The sequence below is a fragment of the Opisthorchis viverrini genome (genome assembly GCF_000715545.1).
Source record: "Opisthorchis viverrini unplaced genomic scaffold opera_v5_196, whole genome shotgun sequence".
In the NCBI taxonomy this organism is placed as follows: domain Eukaryota; kingdom Metazoa; phylum Platyhelminthes; class Trematoda; order Opisthorchiida; family Opisthorchiidae; genus Opisthorchis; species Opisthorchis viverrini.
Window position 1 is genome coordinate 872,637 of NW_008751851.1, and position 12,155 is coordinate 884,791.

The 12,155-nt window shown below is 41.2% G+C and overlaps 1 protein-coding gene across 1 annotated transcript in view; it reads left to right on the forward strand.

Annotated features, from left to right (window-relative positions):
• Nucleotides 1-12,155, forward strand: part of T265_07964 (hypothetical protein) — a gene marked incomplete at both ends in the record, with an annotated part of 48,996 nt that overhangs the window by 2,883 nt on the left and 33,958 nt on the right. The window contains 4 exons of the mRNA XM_009173635.1: nt 116-380; nt 505-568; nt 2,484-2,831; nt 4,878-5,420. Coding sequence (XP_009171899.1) covers nt 116-380; nt 505-568; nt 2,484-2,831; nt 4,878-5,420 — 1,220 coding nt within the window. The remainder of the gene's footprint in view (nt 1-115; nt 381-504; nt 569-2,483; nt 2,832-4,877; nt 5,421-12,155) is intronic.

Here is a 12,155-nt window from a genome sequence, read left to right on the forward strand (position 1 = left end):
CGATCGGCCAGGAAAATACTGCTCCAATCTCGTGAACAGCTCGGTTTGCGTGCCGCAAGATGGATATAAATTGTTAGCCAGGCGTAAGAGCGATTGTGACTCTTGCTGGGACCAGCGGGTACCGGAATACTTCACTCGGCCAAGCTTATCTGCATTATGCTGGGTGGGGTGTGCGTGCCGGCGGTGTTGACTCAGGCCAATCTTTGTCGGAAAAAGGCGGGAACAATCAGCGCAGGCCAATTGGGCGACCGTGTTCGCACGAACACTTTCATTGTGGTGAACTCGATGATGGGCTACCAAGCCAGCTTTCGATTTGCAGCACTTGCCACATTCCTCACACGTGAACACAACGAGTCTCTCCTGTGTACTGGTTGGAACTGGTGCGGAGGCGCCAGATGATTCGTAGTATACATTGTCGAAAGTAACCAGCACATTGAAACCAAACGGGGTGGTTGTGTCTGTCTGGAGTTGCTGAACTCTTAGCTCACCCAGACTGACGTCCAGGCTACCCGGTCGGCACCACGAGGAGGTGGTTCAGTTGACCACTACTGGTCGGCACCACGAGGAGGTGGTTCAGTTCTCCGACCACTACTAATACTACGGCATCCATCAGTAAAGGAATGTCTTTGGAGTGTGTCTGGGTTTTCTGTCTAATAACCCCCTAGATAATTGGGCGAAAAATTCCTCTGATTTAGTCCACTAGTGCTACAACATTTTGGTGATTTTCGGCTAAATTTTTTTGATCTTAATTTGGCTTGTTGGGTCTAATCACTTAATTATTAGGCGTGATGCGGGTCAAACAATCGATACAGCGGAAGGACTTTCATTATCTTCATTGAGACTGTGCATCTTGTCGCACTACGGAAAACCATTACGACTGAGAGTAATTCCAATTCAAAGTAGACCATCCAAAAGAGAGTTATTAGGACCGAATATCGTTCATTTCCATGTGTAATAAAGATCGTCTCTCATTATCACCGAGTTTCCAGATATGACAGAATAAGATGGATAAAACCGGCTTTAGGATGTTGAGACGGAAGCTCAAAATGATGGCCCTAAATTTTGTGGTAACTAACTGATGTTCGGACGAAATATACAAAAGGACACTTATTTAGGCAGTAGAGTGGTCATATTCCAGTACTAACAGAATTGACCACTCCTTTGTAACCACTGTTTCACGTTCCCAGCGGCATTTCTATGCGGTCCTTTGGATCTCAGTCGAGATCAACAGATCTGTGATCGATCGGAATTTAGGTCTATTCTGATTGGCCTGTATCAACTCACGCATGAGCTGCATCTTGTGCGGTCAACAGAAAGCCTAATCGATCACAGCTCATTAGAACGATACGATGGGCTGTAAGTACAGGTAGGTGGCTTTGGTATCAAACTAGGACAGGCAAAAACTGAGGCATGCTGAAAGCTATATGGATGAAAAGCATATTGCTGCCATTTGACAGGCCGATGCAGAGTTTTGTTTGGACAGCAAATACTTCTGGTATGTTGGTATTTGATCGTCGGTTTGCGTAAAAATCCAGTATGCTGCTACAGAAAGCAAAACTGTGAAAACTGGACTTGGTAGATACATTGCACAATAATGTACGTGATGCACAATGCAACTCAGAAACTTTACAACACGTTCATTACATTCCCCGTTTTCAGTCTGTTTACCAGGAATAGTGAAAGAGGCAAACAATTATACTGAACGATTATGGGAGATTTCACAACATCCCAATTACGTATCATCTTGACCATTGAAAGTAGCATCAGATGAGAACATTGGTCCCTCAGTGCCATACACTCTGTTTAAATAATAGAGGGAAGAAAGAAATGGGGCATGCGAGGAGACCTAAGGCTTGCCTAAAGAAAATCTGAGCTACCTACACCTCCAACACCCAGTCAAGCAACATGGATGGAAACTGACAGCATAGACTTTAAAAACATAGGTCAGCCACCATACCATTCATACAAAGCAAAGGGGGAGTTACTTGAACCTCATTTTGAAAGGCAAGTAGCAGCAATGGCGAACTTTGATGGAAACTGACAGCATAGACTTTAAAAAACATAGGTCAGCCACCATACCATTTATACAAAGCACAGGGGGAGTTACTTGAACCTCATCTTGAAAGGCAAGTAGCAGCAATAGCGCTCAAACTTTTCGTAGCATCCTTTATCATTTTCTGCCAGGTTCACATCAAGGTTTTCGACACTCTGAATCAGGCACGGAGAAAGAACCACATTGCACACATCTTCACCATTTGAAGTTTGAGAATAATTAATCTAAACAAGAACAAAAAAATTGTTACTTCCGCTTTTCCTGGGAGTTCTTTTTAGCTGACGAACCGTCCAGTCAATGGCGACTTGAATGATTTGATGTCAAACAACTCAGATTCGATTTTCCGTGTACCTGAGAAAGTTGATGCAGTTTGTAATTCGTTAGGAAGTATTTAAGTCAGTTTACATTTTGTTTTCCTTTCTTATTTCAGCTCACCCTTCGCGACATCATGATCAAATGTTTTTCTCACCTAGTTACTCTGTTTGTGTTGGAGTGCATCCGGGCGGGTTCAGCACTCTCAACAACTCAGTTGCAAGCATTCTGCTCCGCACCGAACACCGCATCTATTGTGGGTGGCAGCCATCGTCGTTTGGTGACCGAAGGAGGGCGGATCACCTTGACCTGCTGTATGCCCGGTAGTTCCAGTGGGCACGATCACGAGCAACTAACGTGGTTTGACCCGCGGGGCAAGGAGCTCACCAATCATTTCGCAAATCCGCTCCATAAGAATGAGCATGCAGCTTATTCCATTCCAGATTTCCGCTCACCCAATCACTTGGTGAGTGTACGCAGCTTTCACGTTAAGGCAAATAAAACCAGGATAGCAATCACAGACAAAACGTCTTACGGCCACGGAACTTCATTGTAGGATAAATCCAAAATACTGATTTATTCTTCATTCATTTTCGGTCTTTTAATCAAACAAATAGTCTAGTATGCCTTGACGATAAATTAAAGAGTGTAGACAAGCGACACTTAGAGGTTATCGATACCTACGTTTACAGAAACTGTGACGGGCTTCGTGAGTGATCTATCTGATGGACCAAGGACTTGATCGTAGCGACAACAAAAGACAACGATATAATTCCTGTTTTTTTTCACAGAAAAGTTGGCAAGCGCCTTCTTTTCGCAAACAGTTTTAGACCCTCGACTGGAAGTTCGTGGTGGTTGGATACACGAAGCAGCTTGGGGGTGGATTACAGCTATTGCATAGTTTTCAAGGGTAGGGTTTTTCCTTTTCTTTTCCCTTCGCTACTGTGCAGCTGTGAAGCTTATCTGTCAGTTACTAACAAAAACACTTTACTCGCTGTTATCCCTACGAAAATTTCGATGGTTTAATCACGAACTATTACATATCAGTTAAACAAAAGCACACGCAAATGTTCAGCAAGACCTGCTAAGCCGGAACAAGATTTTCACATGTGATTAACACAAATCGAGGAAATGCTGCCTGCTTAGGTTAGCGCTATTCAGAGCTTCATTCTCATTCAAACTGATACAAAGCATACCGGAACACTTAATTTTGGACATAGATTGAGCATTCTGTTGTTTCTCCGTAGGCCAGTAAATTCGATTCTTTCCATGGTACCCTAGGCATTGTGATAGTAAAGAGTAACGTATAGAAACAAACCAGCACAAACGATGAAAGAGAATGTAATTGAAAAGGCTAAGCGTTCCCCGAACGGCTTGCAACCATTTGAGTGAAATTCTGGTTTGAATTGTAAAATGAAGCATAGATTGTGTAAGCAGGCTGAAAATCTACCAGCTTGTACTAACAACAGTCAGTACTGAGGAAGATAATGGAAACTTGGTAAAGCTCCAATAAGAACACCATATCTCTATATAAAAAGCAATATAATATCTATTTTGACCCTTCTATGAGTGGTGATATCGTGTAGCAATTTTTCCGTCAGTCCCTTGTATAAGAGGACTGAAATACAAGACATTAATCTAGGAAAAGTTCAGATAACACATCTCTTGGGCACATCGCGTTCTGGGGCAAGAGATGGTAAGAAGAGACCTTTAAATTTAAAGTTTGTGACCTATAGACGGGAATCGATTCATACCCAAGAGATAGGTATTGTCGGCTACTCTAAAAATTCAACACAGGAGTGTGTGAGTTGATATACGTGCCCGAGAAATACACTCATTTGCAAATCAATTTGGTTTTCATGAGAGACTCAACTGAATCTCTCGTTTATGATATTCTACAACTGGATGTGCTACACACAGGGCGCCTCATGTTTCAGTTGGCACGATATTCGGGATATCGCAGCGCATTTTCATAAAGAAAACTACTCACAAGGTTGCTGAAAACTCTTCGACAGCCCACGACCGGTTTCGCCCTTCTTGTTGATTTGCAAATGAGTGTATTTCTCGAAAACAGTTTAATTTGGGTTCAAGTGGAACATAAAGTTGACGGAAACTCGAGGACTGTACCTACCTGATGAGCTCCAAGAAGGGCGAAACCGGTCGTGGGCTGTCGAAGAGTTTTCAGCAACCTTGTGAGTAGTTTTCTTTATGAAAACATATTACGTGCTTTTTTGTGCAGTGCAGTATTCACGAAAATAATCAGCCAAACCACACTACGGGTAGTTATTCTGTTATGTCTGACTATACTATACATATGTGTGCGTATATATACCGGAGGAATGTGTTATTAGGTAAACTTACATCATTATGCATATCAGTGTATCTATCACCATGTGCTTTTGTGTTATCGTATCGTTATCAGTGAGGATAAAACACGTCGTGCTAATTTAGTCCCTTTGGTTTGCATCTGTCTTAGCTTTAAAATCAGTCAAATGTTTGTGTGACACTTCAGGTAACGATGCTGGTGATCCAACATTTTGAGTTGACGGACACTGGTGGGTACACATGCCGCAAAGGAAACATGGATTCATCCATTATACCAGCGGTGGTCATGCTTGACCAACGTCCAAGACTGTTGGCCGACTATAATCCACTACCACCGAGCAACCCGGAAGATTCTGGGGCAGCAGTCGTTGCTGGTCCTCCGGTATTCGTCGCACTCGAAGAGGGGCGGCAAGGAGAAATCACGTGTCGCATCAATCAGAACAACCCAGTGGGGGAAGTGCATTTAACCTGGTACTTTCAAGGACGTCAGCTGATTGCACCCGCTTTGGCTCTGAATGGAAAAGAACTGGGTCAGACGCAGCTGTCGTATACTGAACCGAGTTTGAACGACATGTTTAGTCCACAGTATTCATCAATCAACGGAGATCTTGCCCGAGTTGCTAAGACAACGGAATTTCTCCAGCCGAGCAGACGTTACGACATGCTTCATGGCCGTCCTGTCTCGGTGGATCCAGGAGAGTTGGGAATTCGGATAATGGACAATGGGCAGGTAATCAAATTTTGTTTTGCTTTTATCTAGGTAGACATACCACTACGAGCATGTGCTTGGACTCTCCATTCCCAAGTAAACACAAAATTGACGGTAATCACCGATCGATACTTTGATTTATCAGACGGCAATGAAGACAGTATGTGCAATCCTGCTGAGGGTAAAGATTACCAATAAAGTAGAGTACTGGGACCATTTAGAGTTATCTCACATAGTCAGAATATACCCTGAAAAATGAGTTTCTTTTTGGCGATCGCTTGATCTTCAATAAAAAAAAACAGGCAACCCGAGAGTCGTTTCATACCACTAGTGCTTGCTTTCAATCTATTTACTTAAGTTCGCCGTTTCACTTACGTCACGAGAATTTCGACAAAATCAGAAACGCTTTGTGATTTATCATCCTTGTGGACCATCCCAAGGCCTGCTGGCGGGGTGGTCCTTCAAGCCAGCTCATATAGGGAAGCAAGACTGCTCTACGCCACCCTCAACGTCATCACTAACCTTACTGTTGCGTCTGTCCTTCGCGTTGGATTCACTCCTCGCAAAGAAGTTCCCTGGTTGTCATGGAGAACGAAAAGCCTGAATGGTCAGTAGTCCAAAAAAAATTCGTTTAGCTGCAGCGAGATATTGAAAAATTAATCTGGTTTTGCTTATAACATCATCCTTGTTTGCTTGCATCCTATGGGTTCTGAAAGCTGTAATTTACCAGCTAAAACAACAATCTTCTGAGATTCTACGCCTCCTAACTTCGCTTTCTGCCCTTCCTAACTTCACGGCTTGTTTCACAGTATTCATCATCATATATTTGTTTTATGCAGTAACTTTTGATCGATTGTCTTTATGCTCGTTTATTCGTTTTTCCAGCAGTTGTGTACAGGTAACCGGTTAACGAACTGAAAACTCACCCATTAGAGTCTTACAGACGCATTTATACTGCGAGTTGACTGTGCTTCATTCTCACCCTTCGTGTATTCTATATTCACTCAGTAACGTTATCTTTTTGTGACACCGTCACGTTCTCTCACACTTATTTACCTCAGGTTTAACTGAATCAACCCGATTTGCTGCAAGGTACGAAAACTTAGAGGGAAAGAAAGTCGTTTGTTCTGATTTAAACCAGTGTCCTTTAGGGAAGGAAAGAGTTAACCTCAAGTTTATGTGAGCGGGTAGTTTTCATGAGGTGTATCCGAGGAGAGTTGTTCATTTTCAACAATATTTCACAATAAATCGATTTTTAGAATAAGTTGTCTGTTGCAATCACTGTCACACTGAATGAGGTTTCGCAATCAGACTGAAAAAGCAGGGTGTGTTTGACCACCACTGAAGCGTTAAATTGCATGTTACCTCAACTTTTCTGGTCACATATAGTGTCAAGACAAATGGATGCTAATACTTCCATAAGGATTTGGTACTAGACAGATAACAGGCCGGTCAATAATTTTTTAGCAGACGTGAATCTATTGAAAACTTAAAACTCCAAGATTATTTTTACAGCGTAATTCTGACGCTGGAATGATACAGATTGGACCTTACACCTCTCATCATAATGATGAGAGAGCACTAAACTGAGCTACAGTCAATATTATAATATACACAGTGTATGGGCAAAATATAACTACAAATGAGTCAGTTACAGTCCAAATCCAGTGTAACTCTTTTGGAGAATTTTACAATCATCCGAGCTAATGCATCGATTCCGAGTTGAAACTCGGTTGTTTTATCTAAACTCTGATTTCTTTAAAGCATCTTCTCAATTTCAGTTGGAAATCTACAATGCGGCTAGACTAGACATTGTGGTTAGATTTTGGGGCGGGGCCTTCTGAGTTGGTTGTTGATCCCGTTCGAGTTTCCCCATTGTCAATCCAGCTGGTCCGTTTTTAAAACTTTCTAAATTCATGGACGTCCAGTGAATCAAACATAACAGTCAAAACTTGGGTGTGAAACTCAGACAATTATCGGATATTGTATGTAGCTCTCACAAGGAGCATTTTCGTCATGGTGATAAAAATGGACAACTGAGATATCTGTAAACAATTTTATTGGTATTCCGCAACACAGTCCCCGAAAAATCGCCTTCAAGACCCACAACCTTTACTTCTGAAACGACAACATAGCTCACGTTTTAGGAAATACGGCTCAAACCTGCAGGTTTCGTTGAGTGCACTTTTAATGCTTTAGAAGTAGGAAAGTGAAAAAAACTGTAAAAAATCGTTCAGCTGTAGCACCCTTTCGGTGCTACAGGGCTGGGCCAGGTCGCCCAAGCCTGGAGAGGAGAAGTCGAGAGGTAGAGGTCGGGTTCGAACCATGGACCTTCTGGTCAGTAAATTCGCACTCTAACCATTTGATCCATTTCGTTGGTTATGATTGTCCACTGCAGGTATACTCCTTGTGGTTAATATCATTTGCGGTTTATCAGGCCATACTAGCAAACTAATTGTAGCTTTGTCAACACAATATTGGCAGGCAAGCAACAAACCATTTCGTTGCCTTCTCAGAGTGATTTACCAAGTGCTGCTGTCTCAAACCCACTGATAGTTCCTGCGCTGAATTCACCTCAAAATCTTCTCAAGAATTTCAGTTGATAGTTTCGATAACCAATGAATAACTGCACGTGGGGTAACTGTTCAAAGCCCTTCTGTCCGATAGATTTTTAAACGTATCTAGGGTTTTCTGGATTTCTATGTTAGGATATAGCCGTAGTGTACGTCCTTGACTAAGTGGAAGAATAAGTAGTTCATTTCGTCCCTGGGATACTTTTCTGTCGAAAAGGTACGCCTGCTTTTCAAGTGACGTGGGTATAAGTTCCACTAGGTTCTGATTTCAATGCATAATTGATCAAGTAAGTACCGGCAAGTCACCAGCACTGGCGATTCCAAACCGTATACAGATAACACATAGCGTATAGATCACCAAGCATGGGTTGCTGAATAACGCGTGAGTTCAACCTCTATTCTAATTTACTATTTATCACATTCGCCTTCATACGGTACAATCACCATGGTAATGGTTAGACTTTGAACCGGTTATAAGAAGCCTTACAGTCAGTCTCACTGTCCCCACTTTATTTTACTGTTGCTTCTCACAGCACAACTATTTCAAATTGGTAGTTATCAGAAACTATGATAAACTGACAATAGGAATGTATGACCACTTAGTAACGATGATGTGGCACAAAAATGTTTTACAAACTCCAACCTTGCTGAGATAGAAGTTTGCTGCCTATCACTGGGTCACTAGGGAGGTGAATGCGACCATATTCTATGCTTGACCAATATCCGGATTGAGAAAGGTTACATTTAGAACTTAAGACCATGCACTCAGGATGTTTGTCACTTCCAAACAACTGTGGGTTTTTACATTTACCAATACGTTAGTGTAATTTGAAAATTCAGATGATCCTATTAGCTTGAGAGGCAAAATGAACAGGCACGTTCTCAGGTGAATAAGAGAGAGGACACGGTGACTTTACCAACAAACTGTTTTACTTTCTGTTACGTTTACAACCACGAAAAAAAGACTGAGTTGACAAAGTAACCAGGGCAGTCCAACAGCTTTGATAATGCTACGAATTTTGAAGTGTTTTTTTTCGGATTTTTCTGGCAATCAATGCAACCAAAAAATCCATACTCAGCTTGGAACAGATGAGTGAAACAGATGTGTTTGTTCAGGGAAATTTTTGGGCGTGTATATGGAGGTTGGCTGAGTGAACATTGTCTATTTTAATGTGGGGAGAATAAATTGCATTCCCCGGTTTATACTAAGATCAAGACAGAGCATCACTTCTTCGACGGTTTCATATTTTACGTCTTTCGAGCTTTTATCAAAGAAAACAAGCTGAAAATGGACATCTTTTTATATATTTAGGAAATTTATGTGAGGAATTTGGGCTACATTCAGCTCGTCTACGCCTATATAAAGTTCAGCGAAAAGTAAGAGTTGAGTAGGAAATACGGACCATCGGTCAAAAACCCATCATCCCGATAAATGCTTCATCATACCTTCCTTTTTGCATTTGTGTTGCGGTCATTCTTTACAAATCGCACACACAGGGAATCTTCTTAGAAACTATTCCATGGGCTTTTACAAGGCATAATTTTTACCAGCTGCCGAACGCTATTAATCCAGCCCACAATTAACCACGGAAGAACGATGAGCAAAGTGTATATTGTTTTCGCGAAAACACCCATTCGCAAACCAATTTGGTTTTGACGGGAGGCTCAAGTAAAACCCAGCTGAATCTCTTATTTGTGATATTCTTCTAGTAATTTCTACATGAACACCAAAACATTCCACGAATGCGCTTCTAAGTGGCATACGCTCACATTTTGCATTAAAAGCGATCTATGACAACCGTATTCCCTGGTGGTGTTGACTCGAACTGGAATTTCCATGTGACCAAACGGAGAAATCAAGCAAAAATCATATGATTGACAAGGTGCATCTTAGCTTGTGGGGCACTGGATTTTCCCTCTGGATGCATCAACCGTGACTGGTCGTCAGTTGACTTGCATAAATAACATATGACGTTTGTTAGAAAAATGAGATTATTTTGAATAAAAACAAAAAGGACACATGCCGAAAAATTCGTGAAATGTGGTAGCTCTGGTATTGATAAAATAGCAGCAAATATGAAAACGTTACTATGGAACTGGAACATCTCATTCTTTAATGGATTGTGCCAGAAAACTTGTGCGTTCGTCAGAATAAGGCATATTTGAAGTAGCAAGCTAGTTCGCTTGCCTTTCCAACGTCATCCGCAATTGGCTAGTTATTTGCTACCTTGTCTGGGACCGAAATTAAGGCCAGAAATCGCTCTATTGTTCCTGTGACACGAAGTTATTAAAACGTTCACACATTTCTTGACACAACACTATTGATGAGGTTGATGGATGACCCTGAACAGCTCACCGAAGATTTAACCATTATTGATTCTTTTTGGGTAGATGCAGTACACAAAGGTTGGTCGTATCTAAATACCAATCCGTAAATTTGGTTTCTGATTATGCTTATACTATTCTTTGGGTAAATGTGCTCCAAACGCGCTGCTCGTTGTTTCGGTTGGTGTGAAATTCGAGACGTCGAACAATGTTTTCGTTCACACTACTTATGGGGTCGCTGAAAAATATTTGAGGGTCATTAGCAGTTTAGCGCTCTTTGAGGCTTAGTAGTCGGGCATAGCCTCCGGTTCTCGATCATCCCTGCTTGAACACGAACTAGGGCGAAATTGATGGAGTACAGTCATTCACTTGATGTTTCAGCCGGAACTCTTTACTGATACGACATATTACAAATCACGATGTCCAAGAATACACCTTGATATTTTGAATACCTACATGAGGCAACACTCAAACACCACGTTAAGTTAATACCCTGTTTGGTCATGAAGAAAATAGAGATGCATCGCAGAGTGAACTTGTTCGTTTCGGTGAAAATTACTTGAGTTCAGCAATAATCATTTTATTGAGCGTCTGAGGGGGGCAGTTTCAATAACAGGAAATGAAGAATTCTGTACAGTGCAATAAGAATAATCCTAGATATTCAGAAGAAACGTGCAAGGATATCGAGATTTCGTAACGAATGAAAAACTGTCACGAAAAGACAATTTGTAGAGAAACAACACGTCTACGCCGGGCTTGCTTCGTAATTCTTTGGGTTAGGGCGATGACATCGGTACATGAGTATACAGGAAGAACCTAGAAACCACAAGACTTGTAGATAAGAATACGCCCCATTTGGCAAATATTCTGAAAATCTAAATGTATATTATTATATTTTACCAGATTACAAGTTATTATTGTAACAGACTGCCTAATATACACTTTAAGTTCATTTACTGAATACGTTAACTCTATTTGATGACGTTCTAGGCGAAATATATTGCCACCTTTGTGATTTACAAACTTTCTTTGGCCTAATTTTGGCACCGAAAGAGTTGTCGGTAAAAATCACAAACTCAGAGGCAAGACTAAGTTTACAATATCTGAAATCCAAACGTGGATTTTCGTTTTTTTTCAGGTTGCAAAACAAATATTGCATCGCTATTCGAACAACTGGATATTATAGAAAATCAATGATGGTTGGCTGGCAAATCCCGTAGAGTTCTTATGAAATTTAAACGGGAATATCAAAATCGTACTACACCGAAGCGACCGTATTTGCCCCAATCGCCCTTACCATTACATCATCTCCACTCAGACATCTGTCAGACAAAACTATGATCGAATGCTTGTAGCCCTGGTCACGAGTGCTCATGACCGTGTGAGGAGATGAGAATGAATTGTACTCAGGACAACGATGTGTGCCCAAAAACCATAATTCCGAATGTCATGATGTTTATCTCACAAAAAAAGTGAAACAGTAAAACCAACTGATAAACCAAAATCCAGATATCATCAACTTATAGCAAACATGCTTTCCACTGGACTCAATTATCCGTTAAAAAATATAAATTTTGAATTTTCATGCATATCATAAATGCAGTTTGTTTTACTCTTCCCCACAACCACCATAGTGGCCTCACACAAATTAACCTAACTTCATTGGTACTATTTGAGGGTAGAACTTAGCTGCCCATGTTTTGTTACGAGCTAAAAGCTTCTGAGGTGAACAGAATAGGAGAAATACATATCGTCAACATAAGTTTTTATAAGCAGTAGGTAAAAGCATTTTGAGGTGATAGAGATTCAGGCTGAACTCCCATTGTTCTCACGATGAGGGTTCATAATAAGGGGCTGA